This window comes from Physcomitrium patens, chromosome 8 (genome assembly GCF_059467195.1).
Source record: "Physcomitrium patens ecotype Gransden chromosome 8, ASM5946719v1, whole genome shotgun sequence".
In the NCBI taxonomy this organism is placed as follows: Eukaryota; Viridiplantae; Streptophyta; class Bryopsida; order Funariales; family Funariaceae; genus Physcomitrium; species Physcomitrium patens.
Window position 1 is genome coordinate 5963535 of NC_143417.1, and position 27859 is coordinate 5991393.

Consider the following 27859-nt stretch of genomic DNA (forward strand, 5'->3'; position numbering starts at 1 on the left):
ATTCTAAAATATCATAAAATATTTTTATAGTACTAATATTTATTTAAGGCTATATTTTTCTACCTTATTATTTTTTATAATATTAAAATAATTTATATCTATTAAAATTCTTATTTTTTATACAATTAATTAATAAAATATTATTAGGGACCATATACAAGACAAGGATTCAAGACCTAAAAATGGAGTTAGCTTGATATTAGAACAACAATTGGATACAAGGTAAGAAGGTCCTAGCTAGACCATAAGAAGTGAGTTGTTGAGATTCAGGATCCCCTCAACCTCAACTCCTATATATATTAGGTCTTAAGAAGTTTCTTGAAAAGTTTTTGTGAGGCTTGAGAACAAAGCAAGCCTAAGATCCTTCTTTAGCAACTTTCTAAATCATCTAAAGTCTCTTAGAACCTTGTGGAATTTCCTTTGACATTCTAGAACTTTCTTAGGATCTATTAGAACCTTCCAAAACCTTCTGGAACCTCCTAGAACCTTTAAGAGTCTTCTTAGAACCTACTCGTATCTTTTGGAACCTTTTAGAATCTTCTAGAATCTTTTAGAATCTTCTAGAATCTTTTAGAATCTTCTAAAATCTTTTAGAATCTTTAAGAATCTTTTAAAATATTTTAGAATCTTCTAGAACCTTCTTCAATTCTATGTCTATGATATCACTTCTTTTTCTAGCTTTGAGATCTTCAAGAAGCAATGTTGAACCAAACTAGTATATGTGCAAGAAGTTGAAGATCTATCGCATAGTATTTACTATATATTTCAGTTATTTTTTGCAAGGTAAATAGTTCATAGGCCCTTGTAGCCATCGATAGTGTCTCAAGTCTTCTACTTGTAACCAAGCATGAACTTTGGTATCTTCATTATAGAATTGTCCTACAAACACTCTTTTTGAACGTCCTTCATAGGTAAATTCTATTGCAAACATAATTATCAGTGACCTATTAATAGATATCCTTTGACGTCTTTATAATTCAAGCAGCTCTTCATGTTGGATTTGTCTCCACAAGCTACTTGGTTGAGATGATATCACTGGCAAGGCATCTATCTCTTGACTATCCATATCATACAAAATAGATAAGATCAAAAGAATAGAAACAAGCTATAGTCATGAACTCAAACTACTGACCTATACTATTCTAAATATTTGACAACAACTATTTCTTCAAAGGTTACTTCCTCCCCTTTTTTATCAAGCCAAGAAGTAAGAATCTTTACAATGAAGCCATTTTACCAAGCTATTATTCTTCATTTTGCTGCTTTTGGTCTCGATGGATGTCATTGATGGAACCTTTGAATCTTTATTTGTGCATTTATAAGGTTGTTAGTTGGTTCCCATATGCGATCATTGATATAATATCTTTGCCAATGGAGCAGATGTTCAAGCCTTCTATGTCTTGTTCTTAAATTTAATACCTCTTCTACCTCAAATTCAACATGAGCATTGATTTCAACCATAGAATATGGTAGTTGATTTGAACTGGTATGTTCATTTCTTTATCCCTTTTCAAAAGTGAAACATGAAAGATTGGATGAATTTTTATGGATGAAGGTAATTCTAAGCAATAAGTTACGTAATTAATTTGTTTCTAAATCACAAATGGTCCTAATGTTTGGTAGTCCAACTTATCACATGACTTGTTGGTTTTAATATTGTGCCAAAGAAGCCATATTTTGTCACCAACTTAGAATGGAAGATGTTTCTTCTTCAATTCATCTACCAGTAGCTTATAACATTCTTGAGACTTTTTTAGGTGAGTTTTCATGGTTGCTTGAAGTTTGGCCATCTTCGTAGCAAATTTCTTAACTATTAGATTTGTCGACTTTGAAGGCTCTATCAAATCCAACTTTAGATAATGATCATATAGTTTTTGTATGATCTAGAAAATTCTTTGTCAATAAAACATGTAGAGGCTCCCAAATCAAGTAATGCATAACAATCTAGTTTTGTGACTCCTAACCGTACAAGTATAGTAAAACAACAAGAAGGACTGACAAAAAATATAAGATCTTTTTTGGTTTGTGATAGTGAAGAATCTATCTATACGATCCCTGTTCTGGTTGGACGCCCTTGTTTTTCTACAATGTCTTTGATGATACGGCCGCACTCTTCATTCAATATATATGTTGGCATTTCTCTAAAAAATTATTAACCTTATAGTCAGGTTTTTCGCAATGTAAGTATAGGCCAAATTTCCTTTGATGGTTTTTTTCTTATTTAAAAACAGATTTTAAGCAAATTGCATCAATCTGCATATCTTTTACTTCTAGCTACTCATTAAAATTGGGTAGTGAAAAAGCTGCAGAATAATTGATATATACATGTAGCGTAATTGAAGAACATTTATCTTATTGTCATTGAAATAAATGGTTATTGCACTTCATAGCTTTAATAATGGCTTTGTTGATTGTTAGAGGATCTCGCATAGACAACAATAAGTCTTTGACATCATCTCTTAATCCCTAATGAAATTGGCTCATCAATGCTTCTTCTCCTCAATATATATCACATACTACTTATAAAAAATTTGAGGCATACATTCATGCAGAGCACATTCCTTCTCGAAGGTTTTGAATTTTAGTTATTGAAAAATGAATCTTATTATGTTCACAAAATACTTCTACAAATACTACCAAAAATGCTTCAAAATTGTGCAATATATGAGAATTTTTTTCAAATAATGGAACAAACTAGGATAAAGCTTAACTCAAGAGCAAGGTTTCAACCAAACCAACACAAGATGCTTGAGTGGAATATCATTGAGGTTGAAGTAAGGCAATTAGTTATACTTGGTTTACAAAGCCACAGAATTTTGAGTAGATGTCATCGAACTTTTTTGGAAGTCTGATCTTTGATTCTTTTATTGTTATTGTTGTCAAATCATTTCCTTGAGTGGACGCATCTCCCATGTTTGAAGTAGATATAGTTATTTGAGAATTTAGAATCTTTATTGTAATTTGATGTGGTGGTTGAGGCACTCCAACTCCTTAACTATTATATATGGTCATATATAATTTTTTATTCTACTTTAACAAAGTCTTTGTTCTAATCTTCAAAACATTAAAAATAGGATCTAACTTGATCTCTTAAGATTTTTTCATATTGACTTTTCCACCTTTTGCTATAGAAAATCAGAGAAATATACGTCTTTAAAAGAAAAAAACTTGATCTATAATATAAAGAAAAGAAACCAAAAGAATATTAAGAAAAGAACAATATTGGTCTAGGGGAAGATAATCCACAACCTCTAGAATATTATATTACTTCCAAAAAGAGGAGTAATTCATTCTCTATAAAGAAAGACCAAGCTCCTAATATTATTTTATAGGAGTCTTGACAAACTGTTAGAGATCATATACAAAATAAGGATTCAAGACCAAGAAATGGAATTAACTTCACATTAGAACAACTGAATACAAAGAAAGAAGGTTGTAGCTAAACCACAAGAAGTGAATTGTCAAGACTGAGGATCCCCTTAATTCTTATATATATTAGGTCTTAGGAAGCTTCTTAAGAAATTTCTGTGAGGCTTGAAAACTAAGCAAGCCTAAGATCCTTCTTCAACAACTTCTTAAATCATCTAAAGCCTCCTAGAACCTTCTAGGACCTCCTATGACCTTTTAGAGCTGTCTAAAAATCTACTAGAACCTTCTAAAATCTTCTAGAATCTCCTAGAACCTTCAAGAGTCTTCTTAGAATCTACTGGTACCTTCTCTGATCTTTTGGAACCTTCTAGAACCTTCTATAGTTGCATATCCATAACAAATATGTTCTCTTTCATGCTTCTTTTAACTATTAACTAATTTTCATAGCATTTTTATAAGTCATATATAAAGATATAAGACCAATGTTAATATTAATCTTAATAAATAATTCTTCATATCTAATAAGAAATAAAAATACTAAATTAATTAAGATAATTACTTGTTAGACTTATTAAGATTTCATTTCTACAATTAAAATTCTAATTTTATATTTGTCTAAGGATTTTTCCACTTTTTATCATATATTGTGATTTTAAGTACTTTAAATATATTTTTTTTTCTAAAAAAACTAATGAGTTGATTTAAATACTCTCAAATGACATCCATTAAAACAAAGATAAAAGATTGTACAGCTTTACAATAAAATAAAATAAATATTAAAAAGATAGCATTCTATCTTCTATTCTTATTTGTAGCTTTTTAATATTTGTGATACTAAAGAGATAAAGAGTCATCAATCAACAGATTCAACTCAAAAACAATCAATTCTTAACTTATCAAATAAGACATTATGATTGTCACAACCTTCAAGTCAATGTAATGAAGATAAGGTTCCTTAAGAATGACATGTCCTTCATCAAATAGATGGCAAGGTACAATATATTTAGTATGATGACCTTTGAAGGGAATTTCATTGTTTGATGATTTTATTAAAAGTAAATATAATTTTTAGTGGTATCTAAATATTTTATTTGAAAGAAATTATGAAGACCTCAAAAACAATCAAATAATAGATTTGTCTTTTTGCCTTTGCATAAGACATTATTGATGGCTAAAGAAACATATCAACAAGCTTCAAAATAAATAAAAATCAAAGTATAAAGCAAATATAATTTGCTGTATTTTGAATATTTTTTAACATATTATAACTATTCTTCATAGAACTTGTTTTTAGAAGAAAAGATAAATATATATTTAGTCCAATAAATACCTATATAATTAGATAGAAGTAAGTAAAAGTAAATTAATTTTATAATATATTCTATAAAAACTTTTTAAAAGCTTCGTAGATGCTATTTTGACTTTATACATATTTGTGATTAATTGATAAGTTAGAAACTTGATCAATAAGTTGTTGATTGCATATAAAACAAGCTAATTATATGGCATACATATAAATGACTTGTCTTGCAAGATCAAACATATGTCTTACAAAATCAACATATATTAAAAATCCTATAGAACATTGCTACAAAGCTTCTAATTAGATAGTATGTATGGATGTTTTTTCTAAACATTCTTATCTTCCACCAAAAGAAAGAGATGCAACTTTTGATCAAAAAAAAATAATTCTCTTGAAACTAAAGCATTTTCATCTTTGAGCAATGAAATCAGCATTAAGTGTTGATTCAATTCTTTTCAAGCAAGTTCAATTGAGTATATCCTATGATCTTCTTATTTATGATATTAAAAATAATTCTTCTAAGTCTCATGATACTTGTAAATTTGAATTTAAGAATAATCTTTTCTATTTCAAGGATTGATTATATATTCTAGAAGGAGAAGCACAATTAATTATTTTTTAAACTTATCACATCTTTCTTATTTTTAAACATTTTGGATACAACAAGATTTGAGAGCTAATATCTAAAGATTTTTGGTGGCTTCAAATGTAGAGGGCAATCAAAGACTTTGTACAATCATGTGATGTTTGTTCAAAATCAAAAATTCCTTATTATCAATCTTGTGGATTTTTTCAGCCATTATCTATTATAGAGCAATCATAGTCTTTTATTTTCATGGATTTTATGATGGAACTTTCAACATAAGTTCTTATGATTTTATATTTGTAATAGTAGATCAATTCACCAAGATGGAATACTTTGTACCATGTACAAAATTAATCTTAGGTAAAAAAAAAAACATCTATCCTAATAATTTGATTATGAGCTTTATCTCTCAAGTACTAAGTTGGATATTTTTAAAATTTCTTATGATTTTTTTTAAATAATATGTTGTAATATATAAAAATTTTGAAGTAGAATAAAAAAATTAATTAATAATTATTGAGGAAATTTTTGGTATTGTAGACTTCAACCAAAAATTGAACATGGCAAAATTAATGAAGGCAGCGAGGGGATAATATGTAATAGGCAAAGAAGTTGAGTGAAGTTTTTGAGTTAATTTAGGTGATCTTCTCTAGGACATGTGTGTTACTTAGGATAGAATTTGTGCTCGCTAGAAATTTGGGATTGTTGGATTAGGTAGCAATTTGGACTAGAGTTGTGTGGAAGATTGAATTATAATCTTGTTTTATAGAATGAGGGGGAGAGTTGAAGAGGAAGGAGGCGGGATTATGGAATGAAGAGGTTTTTGGTTGTAGAACATAGGAGTAGATTTAGATCAATAGAAAAGATTGCCAATCAGGAGAAGGAAGGGCTATAGATTCTAGAGGAGCTCAAGCTAATTCGAATGGTTGTTAGACAACAAGATTATTTAAATATTTTTTATGATTTTTTTAAGAATTTTTTATAATTTTTTTGGATTAATAAGATTTTTTTAGAATTTACTTAGAGATATTAAGGAACATTTAAGATTTATTTGGAATTGATTAGAATATGATGCAATATATCTAAAAAAAATTCTAAGATTCATAAAGTGTACTTAAGATAATCCAAAATATACTTATTTTGTTCAAGATTGCCAAAAAAATATTTTTAAATACCATGTACATTTTAAGTTGTAATCCAACTTTGAGGTAAGGTTAAATCTTTATGAAATCAAATATTCCATACATTTTTATACTAATTTTCAAATAACACAACTACACACCGAAGAGAGATATTAGAACATTGATCAAACTTTGGTGATAAAAAGCAAACATGGAATTAAAAAAATAAATTGGCCATCTGCAAATTAGGCAAGATCTAAAGAGAGGGTAGAGAATTCACAAGAATCCTCAAATCCAAGTACCATGGATCAATATGCGAAGATGGTTTCTAAGAATGCTGTTCAGGACTTCAGATCTGCAAAGATAATAAAAAACATGGCATGCTATTTCAAAGGACAATACATCAATGACGCAACTTAATATTGGCCAAAACACTAGGTTTTCAGACTCAACCTTCAACAACATTGATTGTGTTTGGAGTTCACAAAATTTGAATGGTAATTTGATGCTTTACATCATCGTTTGTAAAATTTCTTGATATGCTAAGTTGTCAACATTCCAAGATTTCGTGCTATACTTGTCATCAACACATAAACCACCCAATCTGTGTATTTTTTCTTTTATTTTTTCATTTCCCGTATCTTTACTGTATCTTTTTCTTTTTATCCAAATCACATAACCAGATACATCCAATGCTTAAATTATGTAAATGTGTATAGAACAATCATATAAAACAAGACAACTCATATCCGAACTTATCTAGCGGGTACTGGTGTACTCAAAACTAGCTACCCTAGCAGTGGTCATCAGGTTGACCGCAACTACAAAACTGGCGTAACCTTACGATATATCAAGAATTCCTTCGGCAGAGCCATGACACCACGACACGATCGACATACACCGCAAACTCATGAAGGCCAGAATCCCTGCGTAAGCAAACTTTGATATTGTGTCTGACAAAAGAAACCTTCCAGTTCATCAGTTTGGACATGAGCGAACCGTCACATCGAACACACACACACATCCGACCACATCACCCTTCACAAGCTTGCGATTAACCGCTCTAAGCAGCATGTCTCTTTTATTCACATTCTCCTTCATTCGTGTACAATGGCCCGGGGCGGCTCCATCGCAAGCCCCAGCGTTCACAAGTATCTTCCATCATTCACATCCCTCTCATTCGTTTCACACATTTCAAAGTCACCCTGCGCATGCTGCAGGATGCTGCCTATTCCTACTTCCGCACTGTAACAAATCCCGCGACAGCGCTCGTTCCCGTTTCTATGTACACCTTCCGCGACCCAGTATGTAGCACACCATCACACCTTCACGCCTCACGCGATCTCTATCTGGCGCACTTGTGGCTTCGGTTCCTGAAGCTTGGGAACTGTCACCGTCAGAACTCCGTCCTGCACCTGCGCCTTCACTTCGTCCGTGTTGGTGCCCTCCGGCAGCCGGAACCGTCGCATAAAACTGCCCTGCGCACGCTCCACCCGGTGCCAGGTATCGCCCTTCTGCACCTCCTCTTTCTTCCTCTCGCCGCTGATCTCCAGCGTCCTCCCCTCCACCACTCGCACTTTCACCTCTTCCTTCTTCAGCCCAGGCAGGTCCGCTTTGAAGATGTGCGCCTCCGGCGTTTCACGCCAATCGATCCGCGTGTTCGCCACGGCCTGCGCGTCGCCTGCAAATCGCCGGGACGGCCCGCTCTCCAGCACCGAGAAAGGATCCCACACACCGCCGAACTCGAAGGGATCCAACACACTGTTGCCACGACCGCCGAACAGCGATAGAGCCATGTCTGCCTCGACCTCTCAAGAACGCAGGACCCGAAGAAAATGCACTCAACCGCGTCTCACCCCAAGCTGCGACCTAAGAGCCTCGGAGTTCAAGGAACGGCCGACCTACTTGAACGAATAACCTCCCACAATGGACGCTCACAAAAATCTCAGCTGCCAAACTATCTCTCAGAAAGCTGAAGACCACAACTGGACACACTTCGTCAACCACACTCCGATCGTAACAACTCAGTCCGTGTTGCAATCAACGATGCGCGCTCTGACGCCGAGAGCCACTATATATACTACTCCAGAATGCACAATGCAAGGGCGGACCGAGGGAATTGCAGAGGGCGTCGGAAAGGAAGGAAGCAAGGAAGAGTGTAGAATTGGAAGCAGATGGTTCCCGAGCATTCTCGACTCACTCCAGGGGACCCTCTCGAAGCCTCCAGGGCCTCCCTGCCTCGCCCGCATCCTTTGCCACTTTGGCATCCATTGTGCTGACTTGGCATCGCCGACGTGGGCACTCCGGGTGTGTTGTTCAGGACGGTGTGAGGGCACTTGGCTGCAGTGTCGACTCCAGTCTACTTCAGCTCTACCGTAGCTCCAGGACCGGTTCAGGGCGTGATACCGTGTGGAAGGGTGGGTCCCTGACTCCGTGGTTGGTTGGTGCAGCAGAAGCCCAAAGTAACAATAAGGAATATGTTTGACATTGGTTTCAGAGTGATGTTCACATTCTTGTGAATGACCAATACATGCCCCAGTGACTGATGAGTACATGCCCTAGTGAATGATGGACTATGTACTAATGAGGATCGATAATAGCAATTTCTTTATATATATATATATATATATATAGATATCAGTTTTGGATGGATGTGTGTACTCATGGTGTGTGGAATTAGTCATAAGAATGTTGAATTACAAAGTATTCATTCAAGTAGTTTGCATGCACCTATGAACAAAGCTGTGTGTAAGTTCCTCAATATCTTGGATAAATTATGTGTATTCTATGACTTAGAATTTTTTTTATTACATTGAAATGAATGTATGCACATCAAAAAAATATATTTTTAAAAGAGATCTATCTTTAGTATTTAAAGAACTGTAAATGCATTTGGTATTGTTTTTGTGGTATTGAGTGAACAGTTGGTATTTTTTTGACTTCATGAAATTTTAAAAACATGTTATAATATAATGATTTCTATTTAGCTTTAGAATTACTAGTTGTGGCCATTACATTGTCAAATGTATTAAATTTTTATTACTTTTATATTACTTGTACAAATCTATTTTTATTTTGATATCTTGAGTACACTTGTTATTTAGTGAAGGTACTCATGTGGTTTGAAATTCGGCTTTAGAATGCAAAACATTTAGTGGAAATAAAAACGAGGGTCTTAACACAGAATGAGAAATATTAAAAAGCAATAAGTTTTAATATTGTTTGTAATGAGTCATTGCAAAATTTATAACATACACTTGTAGTAATGGTGTGTATTTAAAACAATTGATTCAAAGAAGCATAGTTATTTCATAACACTTGAGATGTTAAAATGCTTTTTTTTTTTTAATTAAATATATAAATATATATAGTAAAATTTTATGTTTTAGAAAGAACACATTGGATGGAAATATTTTGAATAGAAGACATTAGAAAGATGAAGACACCTTAAAGTTTATATTATGTTTTTGATAATTCAAAAAGACAATATTTCAAATCACATGATTGTGTATAATTGAGATTATAGATATGTTTAGTTTTTTTTATTTTAAGCCATTTTCATTTAGAACTATTGAGGATTTGGTTTTGTTATAAGCAAATTGTGAGAAACAAATTCAATGATGTAAATTTTGTGCTTCTTGGAAACTACTCCAAATCCAATTCTATAGGTAAATATTATTTTTTAGACCATCACCTATAAAATTGAGTCTAGGGTAACATTCATGTTCCTTACAAGTTATCCTTTCTATTTAAAGGTACAGTTTGTAAAAAAAATATCATTTTTGAATATATATATCTTTTAGATTTCAAGAATTTGCATCATTATTTGGAAAAGAAAGTGAAGTGCAAACATTCTTGATACAACTAAGCTCTCTTGTATAAAACTTGGCACAAACAAAGATTTATCTTCTTTTTTACTTGGCATTATAGAATGTATTATCTTACTTTAAGGTAATGAGTCTTTACTCGGGCTTGTCATTTTCAAGTTACCCTCACAACCCTTAGGTTACTAAAATAGATATACCTAAAAAAATTAGTGTATTTAAAAATTGAATTTGAATGAGCTCTATTACAAATATATATCCTTTATAACTTTCAATTTTGATGTAGTTTTTCCTTGGACATAAAAATTGTTAGTGTGGAATATGTTTTACCATTGTTGGTGAAATTGAAGTCATTTATCTTCTCTTATGTGAACAATAATTCTTCATGTGATGCAAATAAATCTTGTTTGTAAGAATTCTTTGGTCTCGATTAAGTTCCAAGAATAACATCTGAATATATCTTGGTTGACCCATTTTAAGTTATCTTCCAAATGCACAAGGTTTGGAATTATGACTCCATGTACATGAAAATTTTCATTCTTTCATACAGCTGGTGGTATGGTTGAAAGAACATTAGACATGCTAAAATGCATTGCCTGCAAATACCAATGTAGATCCTCATTCTGTTTGTGTTGTCCGTGTGTACCACGTACCTCCTGGGGGATTGCCACGCCCTTGTCACACGTCGAGAGGAGACGGTTGGCATTTTAGCGCAAGAAAGTGAGAATCTGAGCATTCACATCAGATGGATTCAACGTGTGACTGTAAATGCACCAAAGTGTGACTGTAAAATGGCTTGACATTGTTGATGTTAAGATGGTGGCACTTGTGTTTATATCTGCGAAGGTCTTCCCAGATTCTACAAGCAATTCTTAGCTGCCCTGTAGCCTTGTACACTGAAGGAACATTGCATTCTTGTCCTCTGTGGCTTCTGTTTAACTGCTCAGATTTATGGCCCAAATTGTACTTCTGTTGTAGATCATACAATCTGGTTGGTTATGTCTAGAGGAAGTTTAGAATTAGATTCACCGAATTTATGAGAAAAAATAAATATAAATAAATAAATAAATAAATAAATAAATAACAGATAATTGGCGTTCATTAGCCAGAGCAGCACATGAATTGAAGAATGATAAACGAGTTCACAGTTTCTTAATTGGTCCTTGAATAATTGAAACCTAAAGTTGTGAGCGATAGAGCACAGGAGGCGGTAAGTGACGCCTCTAAGCCCAGACAGGAGTTTCAGAAGATGTAAGAGGAGGTTTACATTCTTGACGATGGCATTGAACCACATCCAAAACCATTCGGACTTGTAAAACCAGCAAAAACCCACGAAGAATAGACTGCTGAAAGCAACATTAAATCAAGTGGAGGAGGTCAAGAGATTTGCCACCATCACGTATTGGACGGATTACTTCACCAGTGAAGATGCTTCACCTCGCACTCCACTTATTTCTGTCTTGGGTGATAGCTTTCTGGGAATGGGAGGTTCAGTGCTTGTTGCAGCAGCTTTAGCTGGTTGGTTGAGAAAAAGCGCGGCTTGGTAAAAGAGGATTTGAACACTGAGGCAGGTCCAACTAAGCCTCCTAACACTAAATGTGCAAAATTACAGTTGAGATTTTAAATATATTCAAAAATATGGATAAAGTTCCATTCAAAGGACAAAATCATATTTGTCCTCATCAAGTTAATGATTCTCACCCTAATTTGGAGATTTCAAACAAGCCCTCCAAGCAAAGAGATCTATCCCTCTCTGTTTCAATGTAAGATGTACACAAGGTCTGTCGCTTCAACAACCTCAGTAGGAAGAGGATTGGTGTACACGAAACCAAGGCCGTCGTGTTTCAACCCAGTTATTCGGTAGAGACCCAGGGCCAAGGCGCCGTGATCCCTGAGCATCCCGATGAAAAGCTCACTGAAGGTAAAACCAACAAAAGATTTGGGTACGGGGATCTGGCCAAGATCCCGAATAATAGTGTCAGAAGCGCGCTCTTCATTTGTCTCCTCATCATATTCAAGGACTTGACCTCCACTTATAAGCTGGTCCACGATAGCCACTGTTTGACGATTGAAAAATGTCGCGTACCTGCAAGTTAATTTACACTTGCAAGAATTAGCACACTGCAAGAACAATTTTTGTCATGAAACTCGAGAGAAGAGATTGAACAATATGCAGCTATGTACTTGGGCAATTCTGCATTACATATGATGGTGGGTACTCACAAGAGGACACCGAGGGCAGCCGGACAGAATGCTTTCCCACCAATGTAGGGAGGAGCGAACTGGAAAGTAGCAGATCGGTTGCGCAGATACATTTCGCTGTCGAAGATGCGGCGATCGAATAACAGACGTGGTTGGAGGTACTGAATCTCTGTTTCTTGCTGAAGTTCAACGATCACACGATCCTTAGCTGTTTCATGCCGCAGCAATCTCTCCACCTGCACGATAACCCGATTCAATACCATGTTAATATCGGCAGAGTGATTTTAAACATCAACAAATCACCACGTAATTTAGCACTTTCGAAAAGAGGCAGAGAGAAGGCTAATAACTGTGGCTGCTATGAAGACATTGTTGACATCAAGCGTAAAGGTTTGAGAAGGCGCCGAACGGTCCTGGTCGTCAGCGTGTTCTCCAATGGATTGCTCCAACTGGACACCTTGCGTTAGGATGACTACCTTCTCTGCTTGAATAACACCTGCACGTAACAAGTCTAGCCCCAAGCTAGGGGAACCCTTCACAAAGTAAACATCGTCAAAGAAACCAACGTTGCCCCAGTCTGATTCAGATGGAAAATTAGGATGTAAAATCACTACAGGAGAATTTGGTAGACCGGGCGTTCGAAGCTGGGAAACAAAGTAGAATAGACTGCTAGGCCATTTCCCTTGTATGCACACTAGGATGTGGGGAACTGGGAGGTTCACAAGTTTCATCGTGCGGCGTTGCAGGTTTTCCAAAATTTCAGTGGCATGACGTTCCAGAATTGCTGGATCAGGTTTGTAGTTCTGCTCCTGGGGAGGCCAGCTCATCATAACATTGATTGCATCCGCTAGATTACAGATAGCTCCACGTGGTGTCTTGGCAGAGCTCTTCGAATCCGGAGGAAACGAAACACGGCGATGAATTTTTAACGAATCTGAGCTTTCTTCAAAAATCTTTGCTTTCGACAATGATTTATTAGTGTCTCTAGTCTGGTGGGCACTTATGACTTTTATCTCCGCCTTCCCTGCAGAGACTTGCGAAATAATTCCTTGCTTTCGGGCCTTACCATGTGAACTTCCATCCTTGTCACCTTTCACCAAACAAGAGAGAAGTGAGGCCGTAATGCCGACTCACACCAGTGTCACCTTTCCGTGAACGATCTTCTTTTGGGACAGATGAATCTTCTGATTCTTTCGCATTTTGGTCGAAAATAGCAATTTTGAGTTCGTGATTTAACTGCGACTTGTCATTTAATTCCATATCCGAAAACTTTCCTTGCTTCACTACATCAAGAAGCTTACGGAATTCCTCGGGATACGAATCCTTCGTCAACCCTGACTTCACATGAGGAGCGCAAAAAAACTGGAGCAATCCCGGGCGACGATGCACAATCGTATCGAGTTTAGAAATCTTTTCAGCTGTTTTGAGATCCGGGGATAGCTTTAAGCCTACATCTGATGGACGTAATACCCTTCCTCTTGGATATAAGACAACGTCGCGAAACTCTTCGCCATCTTCTTCATGACGGACGTCTATTCCAAATAGTATGACGCTGAATTTTCGGTATACAAGCTCTGCAGCCTGCCGTTCGAAAGCGCTCGTTAGTCACAATTAAGAGCAGTTGCCTTATCAGAACACAAGAGCTAACAATCGTAATTATGTGAAAAAATTCAGCTATTATATGTACGCACCTGCTCAAATGTAAGTTTTTCTTCGTGAAATAGATCCGGGTAAAATCACTGGAAATACTTCTTGGTGGAGGCCGTGCATGTATTTCATCATCCAATGATCTTTCAAAGGTTTCGAAATGTCCAGTCCGGAGCGGAATAGATTGATTACAAATGTTGACAAGCCTCTGATATGGCAGCTGTTGAAGAGCACCAAAAATTTTCAATTTGTCAATTTTCAATTTGTTTATATATATATATATATATATATATATTTTAAATTTGAAATATTTTAAATTTTGAGGATTTCTTGAGTTCTATGGTGTTAGTGTGCTAGTTATAAATGTGTTCATAAATTTTGAATTCAATCAAACAATTGAATTGAAGTATATGAAAGTTTATGTAGGTTGAAGTCTCAAAAATTGGAGTTTGAAAGTTAGTGAGTATTTCTAAGATCTTCAGCAATTTGTTAATTGGATTGAAGTGATTTTTTTTATATGGGTATTAGACTCAATTTCCAACATTTAAGTGAAATTTGAGAGTAATTCAAAGATTTTAAAAAAGAGATATTGGTGCTAAAAGTTCAGCATTTAGGTTGAAATATGAGGCCTTCCAATACCCAATTGGATTATCTTGCATTTCTCTCAATTAGTAAGTGCAATTGATTTCATCTTTCTTGTACTTATTTTTAATTAAGACATTAAAAAGTATGAAAATTTTGAATTGATATCAACAGTTGGATCATTAGTTGTTGAGGTTTGATTTTACTATAGGAATAATTAAGAGTTTATTTAAGATCTAGGATTTGATTAGGATTTGGTTTAGGAATTGGTCAAGGATTTGGTTAAGATTAAGATTTGATTTAGAAATTTTGTAGGATTTGGTTTTTGTAAATTTATTTTAATAGTTTAAAGTTTAATTAGATTATTAGAGATTACTTGAATTTTATTTAAGGCTCTATTAGATTTAGTAGAATTATTGTTGCATTGTTACATATCTTCCACGGCTAGGTACCCATTGCATTCTCAAGCAAGAATATACATAATACAACACCACTACATTCGAGAGTGTTATTATTATGTAAAAAAAGTTGATTGATTTGCTTATGCCTTTTTTTGCATACATACATTCATGTGTCCATCCAAGCCTTGCATAGTGCAAAACTTTTATCTACAAAAATTGCACATGTAGAATCATAATAGCTATTGCTCACTTATATTTATATTTTTCAACAAATTTGTGGCATCAATATTAGTGACCAATACTTTGTTTCTCAAATTTGGTTGTGGTGATGGGGAAAGCAATCATGGTTGAACCAAAAAAACTTGGAAGTGGATTGGGAGTTTTATAAAAAGTTTAGCTTGAGAAAGTGGATTTATATAGCAAAAATAGTGTTTAGTTGGAGAAAATATATTGAAAATATTAGTAGAACCTTTGCCCTTATAGTAGACATAATTTAATCAAATACTAATAATTGAACTTCATAGTTCCACATTTTTAATTTGATCCAAGGATTGGTGTTAGAATTTTATAAAAAATCTTGCAAAGATGTGAGAAATGAGAGAGACAAAATCAAGAAGATATCTTTTTGTAGGTGAAACTAACAAATTGGTTGGAGACATAAATTATTATGTATGGAAATCCATGATGAAATTGATAATTATCATAGAAAACTTATAGGCAATCATGGAAAAGAAAAGAAAATCAATATAATCATTTATTTTAATTAAAAGAAAACATTACATTGTGACTATTCTTTAGTATGAAAAGAATAAAGCTTATTTGGAGATATTAATATTTGTCTATGACAAATTCATAGATACTATGATGGAAAAATAAGATCTTGTTAATACATGGAATATACTTGAAGGAAATATATCAAAGTAGGGATCAATCATAAATAATATTGATAAACTCTCAATTTTTTACATTATATTTGCATAAAAAAGGCTATGTTGAAGAACATGTGAGACTAGTGAGGGAATACAAGAACAAACTAGTGACATTGGGAGAAGCTCTTTCAAAAAAAATGATGGTAAATCTTCTCTTGAACGACTTACTTAGAAATTATGATATGACAATACAATCTATTAATAATTCCACTCTACTACCAAGATTTGATAAATATATTATATAAATACTAAACAAAGTAAAGCAACTAAAGTTAAGAGCTTAAGACTTGAGAGAGGTCAACATTAATTATATTGTAGGCCTAAATTATGGATGTGGACAAACTTAAGGAAATTTTTCACAAAATAAATGTAGCCACAGAGGAAGAAGGAAAGGATGTTTAATATCAAAAAGCTATTAATTTTTTTTATATGTGGTAAGTCCGGTCATATTGCAAAAGAATGTTATTATTGGAAAAGATAAAATATCATAAAAAATGATATTAATGTGGTAGTAGATTCTGAATTTAAAAAATCAAAAGAATCAGATGAACTCAAGGCATCTTTAGTTTAATTCTAGAATACAAAATAATGGTATATGGACAATGAATGTAGGATTCATGTGACAAGAGAAAGAATTTAGTCACAAATATGATAGAAATAGACAATAAAATTCTTACTATTAAAAAATAATGAATCACATGGAATTGAAGAAAAATAAGATGTTGATTTAAAAATTGACCATGGTAAAATAAAGATCATTGATGTTCTATATTTTTCAACTATTATCAAGAATCTATCATTAGTAGAATGACTTGCAAATAATGGAATAGTTTTCTTTTTCACAAAAATTTGTATGTATATTCTAGACAATGTAAAAAACTTATAAGTAATTGCAATTTGGTATAGAGATTCAAAAAACGGATTATATAAATCTGGTAAGACTATCTTCAAAGAAAAAAAAGTCAAATTTGTTTTAGCTAATATTAAAACAGAGAAATGGCATTGTTGTTTTAGACATCTCAATTATATTAGCCTATATCATCATTTAAAGGCAAATTGGATGAACTGATTACCTACAATTCAAAATGCAAATCAAATATATGAAGCTTATTTAGCAGAACAACAATATAGACAAAATTTCCAAAAGCATCTTTTAATAGAGCAACAAAGATAAATCAACTTATTCATGCTGATTTAATAGGATTTATGAGAATAGTACCATTAAATATGTCAAGATTTGTTGCCGTATTTATTGACAATAGAAGTAATAAAATTTGGATATATTTCTTTAAAACAAAGAATGAAACTCTTCAAAAATTCAAGAAATTTAGGGCAATGATAGAGGCTAAAACTAATAATAAAATAGAAATATTAAGAATTGATAGAAGGAGAGAATTCTCATCTATAGAATTTACAAAATATTGCAAAAAAATAGAATTAAAAGATAATTGATGCAAGCTAGAACTCCTCCTCAGAATGATGTAGCAAAAATAAAAATAAAAAATAGAGAAATTATTGAAAAGGCAAGAAGTTTATAATATGAAGCAAAATTACTTATATATCTTTAGTTAGAAATGGTGAATATAGAAAATTATCTTATAATCAAAGGACCTACAAGGACTAACAGAGGAGAAACACCAAAAGAAAGATGGACAAAGAAGAAACTAGAAGTTCATTATTTAAGAATTATAAGAAGTTTGATATGTGTACATGTACCTAAGGAAGAGAAATCAAAATTTCAATCAAAAACTTTAAAGCATATCATGTTGGGATATGATGAAAGGAATAAAGTATATAAATTATATGATCTATAGAAGAAATAAAATTCCTCTCAATTGGGATATAATATTTGATGAATCCAAAGTTGGATTTGAATTTGGGAAAATTGATAATATGATCAAAACTAATACAAAGTCAATCAAAATTTCAATAACAAATATTCAGAATCATGAAATATATGACAAAGTTGATCAAATTAATGATTGAGAACATATTGATCAAAAAATAACTCAACACAGAGAAGAAAAATTTGCTTCAAAATGTAATAGAAATAATATTGAAATCGAGGTACAGATGGATGTTTTGAACCTCCAAAAGAAGAAATAGTTTATAATGAAGTTGATTATGAGGATAATCCATCAATAATTATAGAAGTTAATATTTCAAATAATATTGTTCAGAGAAAACAAAAATCTAGTTATGATATCAGAAAGATAAATATGTAAAAATCAAAATGAATAAAGAAACCAAATATAAGATTATAGGATTACATTTGGACAATAGAAAAACATGAAATATAGGAACATAATTTTTTTTTATAAAGCAATAAATTCTAAAGAGTGGAACAAAGCAATTTAACTAGAAATAAGTGCCATTAAAAAAAACAATACATGGAATTTAATCAATCAACCAAATGGAATCAAACTAATTGATTCAAAATGGGTATTTAAAGCTAAAACAAAAAATAAAGAAAATATTTAAAAATACAAAAAAAGACTAGTAGCAAGAAGAGATTCTCAAAAATTAGGCATTGATTATTTTGAGACATTTGCTCTTGTAATAAAATGGACAACTATAAGATGTGTTGTAGCACTTATTTCTAGAAAAAAAATGAAAAAATAGACATTTAGATGTCAAAACTATATTTTTAAATGGCATTCTTGAAGAAGAAATTTTTATGAAAGTTCTTGATGGATAGAGAAATGAAAGCACAAAAGAAAAGGTTTGCAAAATGAAAAAAGCTCTATATGGACTTAAACAAGCTCTAAGAGTTTAGTATTCAAGAATAGACAATTATTTGAAAGAAAAAAATCTCAACAAAAATAATGAAGATCATAATTTATATTATTCTATTGAAAAAAAAGAGATGATTATACAAATTTTGAAAATATTTAAAAATATTTACAAAGTAAATATAAAATGACTCATTTGGACGATGTGCACACTTATTTAGGGCCAAAGTTTGTATTTACTAAACAAAGAATTTGGATGCATGAGACTCAATATATTATGAAATTATTGAAAAAGTTAGGAATGAGATTCAAAATTTGTATCCGTATTAATGAATACAAGAATAAAACTTGATAAAGACATGAAGTTCCTACTATGTGATGCTATTTACTATTGATCCTTGATTGAGAGTTTAATTCATCTACAAATAACCAGATTTGATATAGTATATGCAGTATACTATTGCTCAAGATACATGAATCAATCGCACAAAGCACATCTTATGGTAGCCAAAAATATTTTAAAATATCTGAAAGAACAATGAATCATGGAATTTTGTTTTGAGCTGATGATGAAGGGGAATTACAAACTTATGCGGACGCAGATTTTGCTCAAGATACAGATACTAGAAAATCAGTAACACGGTTGTTACATAAATTTAGATCTTCACCTATTCATTGGAGTAGTAACTTACAAGAAATTGTCAACAACTGAAGCGGAATACAAACCTTTATCTGAAGGTGCCAGAGAAATCTGCTACTTTTAAAGACTACTCACTAAGTTACAAATACAAGAAGACAAACCAACAAAAAAAAATAGTAATAATATGAGTTGTATAAAAGTGGCAAATAATCTTGTAATACACTCAAGAACAAAACATATAGAGTTGCAGCATCATTACACAAGAAAGAAGATACACTAGTGAAGTATTGAAGTTGAATTTATTCCAAGTAAATATTAACAGGATGATATATTAACAAAACCACTCAGTGGGTTTACTCATCAGCAAAATAAACAAATGGGGGACTACTTCAAATTTTCTACAAATCAAAAGAGTCAAGATAATACTGCGCTTCTGATAAAGATTTGAAAATTTTGAAAAGAATGAAAACTAGGGTTAAGGAGAGTGTTGAAAGATATCAAAGCAACCACTAGTTTAGTTCTGATTAGTTAAGTCAACCACAAGTGTCGAGATAACATGAGATGAAATTAGAATCTACTGCATATACTCTTCACATAAATGCTCTTCACATAAATGACTAGTTCTTATCCCGAATAAGCGTCTGTATCTCCGATTCTGAGTCCTTCACTTCATGCCTGCCAATAACCTGGCGATGGAGTCGCTGACCAACATTGCACCTCGATGCACTAGTATCCACCACATGTGATTCGCTTAAATGTACCCGATTGTACGTAACCTGAAGCGAAATAATTCTACCTGACCACTTCTATTTTGGATTTTGGATGTTCCATGACCACAACATTTCTGTGTCTCTCGATCTAGACAACCTCTGTAACTACACCATGTGCTACAGCGCATTCATTATACAGTTCTTCCACCAGCCGGGTATGTTCACAGAGAAGCAAATGTAATATATTCTACATAACTGTCACAGGCTTTTTCTCTTCAATCTAGATTCACCCGAAATATGCTTGAATCTCCAAATCAATATTATAAAGATCTTTCCTGCGACATGCGAAATAAGGGAACATGCTGATAAAGTAAACCCCAATCGACCCACAAATTCTCACATATTATTATGTGCGTCGTGTTATGAGGCCTACCCAATAGGAACAGACGCGATGAAGGAAAGGTGTAGCAGATAAAATTACTTCTACATTCTTAACCCATGGTAGATACCTGAACTTGAATTCCCAACGTCTTTCATGAAGTTGCAGATAGCGTACTTTTACCAAAGAAAAGAAAAGAAATAATTATTACCAAAATTTCACTGGTCGACGTTTCATACAAAGTCGAAAATTTTGAGCAACTAATCGAAAACCGCCAGCAACTTGCACAACTAAATCCAGAAATTTCAATGTAACCCGAAATACTACATGAAAAGTGATCTTGAATGTGCCATTCTCCATTCAAAAACAATCTTCATTATTCTCTTGAGCTTAACTGATACAACGGAAACAATGCCAAACCAACCCCACAACATGTGCAAGAGTCTGGAAAAAGAAAATCATAACATACATATGTGTCAATAAACAGTGGGTACTATTAACATGTATTGTCCTGTTGCATACGATTGACGTCATATTGGCACATATGTTTCTTTTCAGCTTTGCTTCCCAAATCATGATCAAAGCTAGTAATTTGAATACTAAGAATCGACCATTCGATCAGCTCATGCAAGCTTAAATACCTTTCCAGTCGTTACACTGTCTAACTAGAAGGGAGGAACATGAACAATTTTTGAGCTCAAACAGCTGCTCAACACCCGTACCTTCAATATAAAAGTCGATTTCTTCCGATGATGCTCGAAACTTTCTTAGGGATTCTGGCCTGCCTTGCCAATTGAACAAAACCTTCTAGTGGATCAGGAGTCGATTTCATCCTCCACCCCTGGGAATAAATACTAAATTCTTAGAGAATTGTTGTCGAACACTCTGAGCAAGCAGCACTTCACAACTGAGGAATTCCGGAAGCAGGCCAAGCTAAGCACTTTTTCCACACGCCCTATTGCTTCTTCCGTCTTCTTCAGCACCACTTTCCATCCCTCCAGATTTCAATTAAGGATATCTACAACCTCCCCTACAACACCACAATACTGTTCTAGTACTGTCGCGCTCATAGTCTACAGCCACCTTCAATGAATAAACCCCAAACTCTGCGGATGGAGGAGTTTGAATTCCGCTTACACTTGCATTGAACTGACGGAGGAGGCCCACAATCGCCCGTAGGCTACGCTTGGACACTGATGACGCTCCATAGCTACGTAAGAAGTTGAGATGTCATGTCATAAAATTGTACAACTATGAAATCTTTGTACTTCAAATTATATCACAAAATCTTTCTCACGCTACACCTCAATGACATCCAACAGAATGTCTTTACAAGATGTTGCAACCGTTTAGATTTCTCCCAGTGGTGGTGCCACCCGAGATTGCACATCAAAGACCTGCCTGCCACCGCGACTTCCATCGCGAGCATTTCAATTCCGAATTGTCATACACATGACCATACTGTTTCCACCCTCTCACCAGTAGAAAAGTTTCCCATCCACCACTGCTTCATCTGATGTCTTCACAGGAGCCATCTCACAGGACTCTTGCAACAATCGGCAGAGGAAACGAAACCTAAGTTGCTCTCTGCCAAACCCTGAGAAAATTTGGAGTGTGGGGTTCACGTCTATCACACAATGAAGCTTCTGAAATGCATGCCACCGCACCTGATCTCACATGAGGACTCACAACTCGAGATGGTCTTACATCCTATCTCTCCAAGCTCTTTCAACACATTTGGGTTTTCGATAAAACCTTCTAGTGGATCAAGGGTCGATTTCATCCTTTTTCCTTCAGAGCGAATTTTGATTCTTTTACGGCTTCCAGTTGGGTTATGTGTATGCGTTTTTCTTGCATAGTTCTTGAGGATATCACGATGGAAGCGTCTTTGGGGCAATCCAAGTGAAAGTGAGCATGAATTTGGAGTCGCAATTGGCAGGTCTTTTAACTCAAGTTTTGAAGCAAGTTGCCACTAAATTAAATTGCGGATGTAGCACCTCTCGATGGCAGTGTGGCATGTTTAAAGAGGGCCTCACATCTATCTGTCTTTGTTTCAACAGTACGAGAGAGCAGTGCCCCTGTTTACTTGCATTGCTCACGAAATGCTGCATTTGCCAACGATTTGTGATCAAGGTCGATATTAATCGTCTTCTGTTGTCAGTGCTTTATGTAATTAGTACAAGTCACCGTAGTATTGGTGTTGCAGGCTGAAGTGCCATCACAAGATGCTTGAATGATTTATCAGCCATGCAGGGAGCAATTGAGGAGCTGAAGCATATGTAGAGGCCAGTCTATGATAATGATTAACTTGCACATAGAAATGCTCCAATTTCGACTGTGAAGCAAACAGTTGGTTACAGCAGGTAAGTCTTGATAGTTGTCTATCCAATCAGATGTAGTTCTTTACTCATTCAAGAGTGATGAGTTTCTGATTTTTTGGGGTCCTACATTCTGCCTGAAAAAGAAGGGTCACGCCCACTCCAATGGTGAGTGCTGTCATAGACAGCGCGCTTATATTCAGTCAAGGTGGAATCACCAGTCGATGCTCTGAATAATTATGTCATCGAGTTCATACAACTGGTGGAGGATCAGCGGACGTGGGTATTGATTCTCTTATGCAAAGGTGCGAGAATACTCGGAACTAAAAACAGAAGTAAAAATCAGAAGCTCCAAAGAAGGGAAACATAGAAACTTGGAGTTAGGAGAAGTTTGATCCAAGGTTTGCAACAAGTTCCAATCAGGGGATGTCTGTGCATATCGTAGCTGTATGCCCTCATACTGCTGTGATATCTGCATCGGCGTTGACGAATTTCACTCTAATGGAAGTGCCTACACTGCCACTACTAAAATTTCAAGCAGTTCAATCTGTTCGGTTTCTCCGTATTTGAGCACCAATGGAGCAGAGGTGAGTAATTTTTAGTTTTTAATTTTAATTTTAGACATAATACATAAATATATTAACATTTTCTGAATGAGGGTTTTATTTCATTGACAAGCTGTTTCATGTCAAATGCTGGGGATAATGGCTTTGGGGCTGCTGTCGTTTGTGCCGGTTGGATTAGTGCAGTAAAAATCCATTTGGTTATGCCACTGTAATTTTCGTTGTATTATGTAATGAACTCAACTTCTGCAAATTCGGAGCCTGGCGTCAAAATTGTTCAGAGCAAGCCCTGCTGGTTCCAACAGTGCTCTAAGCTCAATAACATGAGAAGCGACCCCTCTTTGCAAGTGGTGATGACTGCGCTGGCCATGCAACGCTGGTATTAGAACAAGCGGGTCGCATACTGGATTGTGATGAGAGCCTGTTGCACAATGCATGCTCACATGTATGCTGGATGTGGTAGTCAGCTTACTCGAATGTGTCACTCGAAAGGGTGTGCATTACTAACATGACATCTTAACTTGCTAACATGAATGCAATAAAGGACTCCAGTTTTGAACAATACGGACTTCCGCCTGCAACCAATTCATGATGCTACAAGTAAAACACAAAAAACTTGTCTTTGTGGACACTAAAGCAATTTATGCATTCTACAGAAAGTATCAAGCATTGTCGATTTTCGTGCATTCGGAGCCCGAATGTGGTACCCTAGCTAAAGCACACTGCTCAACGTTTGATTTTGTTTCAAGAAAAGTTATCAGATAGGTACTGCAGATATCAATTCTCACATCTAAGGAATTTTGAGACCCTGGTTATTTTATTTGTTCATTGAAGAGCATTTTTAGCTTTTTACAACGCAGTCCTGGAACATTGCCCACACTTACGAAGAGTGATTGTTTTTTGTTTTTGACACTGATTAGCAATGCAGCCCATGCTGCAGTTTTGAAAATAGCACCTCGTGCTCTTCAAAAGCTCAGGAAAAATTACAGGTGTGTTTCCGGTTACGTTTTCCTACAGTCTTGCATGAAGTTCTTTTCATATCAACCTAAGGAATTCAGGGCATTGGTTTTGCCAACTTAAGTTAGACGACAATTTGTTGGGGGGTTGTCTCGGAGTCTTATATAGGAAAAAATGGGTCAATAAGAATTGAGAGAAACTGAGGTCGAAGGAGCTCGAATGGGGCAGTGGCCAATGGTGTTTTCTTTGAAGAAATTTGGCCAGAAGTGACATCAAAAAACTCTAGTTCCTTCTTTGGAATGGAAAAAGCAACCTTCAACGATTGGTCGTGTAAGTGATGAAGCAACTGTGAAAATTGCTCAGAAGCTGCAGCTAGAACTGCAGAATTATGTAACATTGCGTACCATCACTGCTCTGAGAAGCCCTCCGAAAATTAGTGCAGACATATGCTACGCCAGTACCTTGCAATCAATTTTACATTCTCTTGGAGGGTCTGCTCTGGCGAATTTAAGGTGCAACAGCTTCACGAAGTTTTGATGTCTTCGCCTTCAATCGGGATTCACACATGCATCATGCTAGGTAGGTCATTCACTACCTTAATATTAGTGGGTAACTTGTCTACTGCATATTTGCTACAATTTATAATCCTTTTATTTATACTCCACTTTATGAAAACAATATCATGATCAGAAGCTAGTTTTCTGAATGAACCATAGTTGCTGCACCATGACCAATATTCCGAATTCTAGCCATCAGTCAGAAACAGTTGTGATAGGCTCAACCGGAACTGGGAAGGAGGCATCTTTCTGAAATCTATGAGACACAAAACTGGTATATTAAATAGGGCTTGTGTCGGAAAGTAATTCTCTTCTTTGTTTTGTGAGAAAAGACCCATTGGAAGTGCAGAGATACTCAATATACTACATGCCTGAATCCTTCTGTCCATCTGTCGGTGAGCAGTATGACTGAATTGTACTTTGAAAAGGTCAGAGCTGAGTATGCCCAGTCACTAAGTTCCTTTAATGATGCAGAGGATAGTTTTATCCACTTTTAGAAATTTGCAGAAGTTAATTTCCTGCAGGGACAATGCCTGTGCAGATTACTACTCAGCCTTCCTGTTTGAAGATTCTGTGTTTGATCTTCTTTTATCAAAACTCAACAGTAATTGATTAGTTCGGATAGACAGAAGACTGCCCATGTTGCTTTTCACTGTGCATTTACTGGGCATTCATATATCAAAATCTGAAACTGGGTTTATGACTTTCGCATGACAATGTCTATAATTAAAAGTCAATTGATAAAGACACCGCATTAGTCAAGGTTGGAAGGATTTTTTGATTAAGTCATAACAGCAGTCCTTCTTTGTAGGTGTGCCTCAAATTGTGCATTTCCAAGCAGTAATGTAGCATTCAAGAATTTGAAAGAATTTTACTATAAATTGAACATGGGAAATCAAATTTTGTGGAAAGTGTAGAAAGTCATATGATGGATGTTGAAAATAAAAATGGTTGAATAAAATAACTAAAAAAATTTACAGTAATAAAAATATTTATATATTTTACTAATCCAAGATTGAAATAGATATATTTTTATTTATTTATTATTTATATATATATGCACAAGACCTCATCAACACCGAAACCACTGTGGTCCTACTCACGAATGTTTCGTATAGAAACTCAACATCTAAATTTAAAAATAATAAACAATTGAAAAGCAATGAAACCACAATAAGGTTTATCTCATACGTTTCCCAGATGACACAATCCGGAGAGCAGCACTCGAGCAACAATACTCTTTACGCCAACATTAACTCCACGAGAGAACTGCGATCGTTGTACGCAATGCAACAAGATAGAGAAAAAAACAATCAATGCCAAAACGCATCAAGGTTATTGCGTTTGCGGCGGGAATTCACCTTGTAAAGATCCATGATGACAGAAGCTCTCGCTTCTAAAAAGCATTCATAGCTCAAACTCCTGAATGAGCACAATGTCTCACAAAATCAGCTCCTCAATTCCACAAAACTCCACAATTCAACATCTGGCACCACTACGACACCTCACAAGCAACACAAAACTCTCCAGCAACCTAAACAATCAACATAAGAGAACACAATTATCGCTCCACAGCTTCCATCAAACCATGCAAATAGCTCAAAAAACCCTAAGACAAATATTCACAGGACCCCCCCCCCCCAACTAACAGTAGAAGCAGAAGATTCACTCCGTTAAACCAGACGATCAAGCTATTTTGGCCCATGAATCAGCACCGAGAGAGGGACAGAGAGGATCACAAAATGTGACCTGATCACAACATTTGGAAATTTTAAAACTGCATAACACCACTTAAGTTTATAAATTTTTTTATAATTTATAAAATTTCTATCTACCAATAAGTTACAAATTAAGTGGGGTGCAAACATATATATATATATATATATATATATAGTTTTTTTTAAAATCCTGAATTTGTTTTTAAAAAATTATAAAAAAACTAAATTTAAATATGAATACTGTACATCAAATAAAATCAAGAAGACTAGGTTCTTTATTTTGATTGTATAACAAAATAAACAACAAATAAAGGATCCAGTCCTATTTGACTATATAAGACTTAAATTATATAATTTAAAAGTTAATGGAGGTTTATTTATTTGGTCAAAAATCCTATCAAAATAAATAAATAAATTTAGACATAGTTACATGGTCTATAAAAAAATTAGGACTCTAGAATCACTATTTATAGTAAATATAAAATAAATAAATAAATAATAAAATAAATAAGTACTAATATTTTATTAAGAATCCAAATTTTAATATAAATCTGATGAATAAGTATTTTTTAAAATTTTTTTTGCAATATTCAGTTTTACTAGTAAAACTTTGGATAATTCAAATTTTATTCTTTTTAATATTAAAATTTTAAATAATAAAATAATTCTTTATTGATTATTAAAATTTTATCTCTATATTTTTAGTAAAATCTACAAAAAAAATTAAAATAAAAATAATATTTGAATAGGAAGTATCAATGAAAAAATTAAATTATAAATTGATAAAAAAAAATGATATTAAAGATTTAAATGATGTATGATAATTTCAAGAATACATATTAGCATAAAAATATATCAATATCTTATTTTTTTATGTTATATCTTTCAATAATCTATTCATGTTAGATTTCAATAATAATATTCAAATACATTATGACATGTAAAGAAAAACAAGTCTGTAATTATATATATTTTATAAGATAAGCTTTTATAAATGATGCTTCATAAAATATATATTTAAAATATTTTTTAATTAAAAAACTTATAATTTTTTTCATAAGTAAGAATACATCAATATAAGTTTGTAATTTAGAATTAACAAAATAGGTAAAACATTTATGTCTTAAGTCTCTACTACACTTATTTATACTTTTAATTTTCTTCTTATCTAAAAGTTTTTGATATAATACTTAAAGATGTATATATAAGAATCTTAACTATTAAGATTACAATTAGAATCAATAAAATACATAGATCTCATTCAAAAAGTTCTTAATATAATTTCCTTCTTAAATTTATTGAAGTTGCATTAACTCATATT

The 27859-nt window shown here is 33.8% G+C and overlaps 2 protein-coding genes and 1 long non-coding RNA gene across 3 annotated transcripts; 1 reads left to right on the plus strand and 2 right to left on the minus strand.

The window, feature by feature from the left end:
• Positions 1-7427: 7427 nt before the first annotated feature.
• On the minus strand, positions 7428-8569 carry LOC112285324 (17.4 kDa class I heat shock protein). The gene has a single exon (XM_024526030.3). The coding sequence runs from the start codon at positions 8173-8175 to the stop codon at positions 7714-7716; it is 462 nt and encodes a 153-aa protein (XP_024381798.1). The 5' UTR covers positions 8176-8569; the 3' UTR covers positions 7428-7713.
• A 3240-nt stretch (positions 8570-11809) lies between these two features.
• LOC112285524 (uncharacterized) lies at positions 11810-21845 on the minus strand. The gene is made up of 6 exons (XM_024526432.3): positions 21823-21845; positions 21473-21635; positions 13707-13986; positions 12756-13534; positions 12427-12641; positions 11810-12289 (listed from the first exon to the last, which is right to left on the minus strand). The coding sequence occupies exons 1-6, from the start codon at positions 21843-21845 to the stop codon at positions 11962-11964; spliced, it is 1788 nt and encodes a 595-aa protein (XP_024382200.3). The 3' UTR covers positions 11810-11961.
• Positions 21845-26155, plus strand: LOC141045721 (uncharacterized). The gene is made up of 5 exons (XR_012218095.2): positions 21845-23656; positions 23963-24071; positions 24227-24295; positions 24432-24842; positions 26021-26155. It is a non-coding gene; the product is annotated as an uncharacterized LOC141045721 (long non-coding RNA).
• The last annotated feature ends 1704 nt before the right edge of the window (positions 26156-27859 follow it).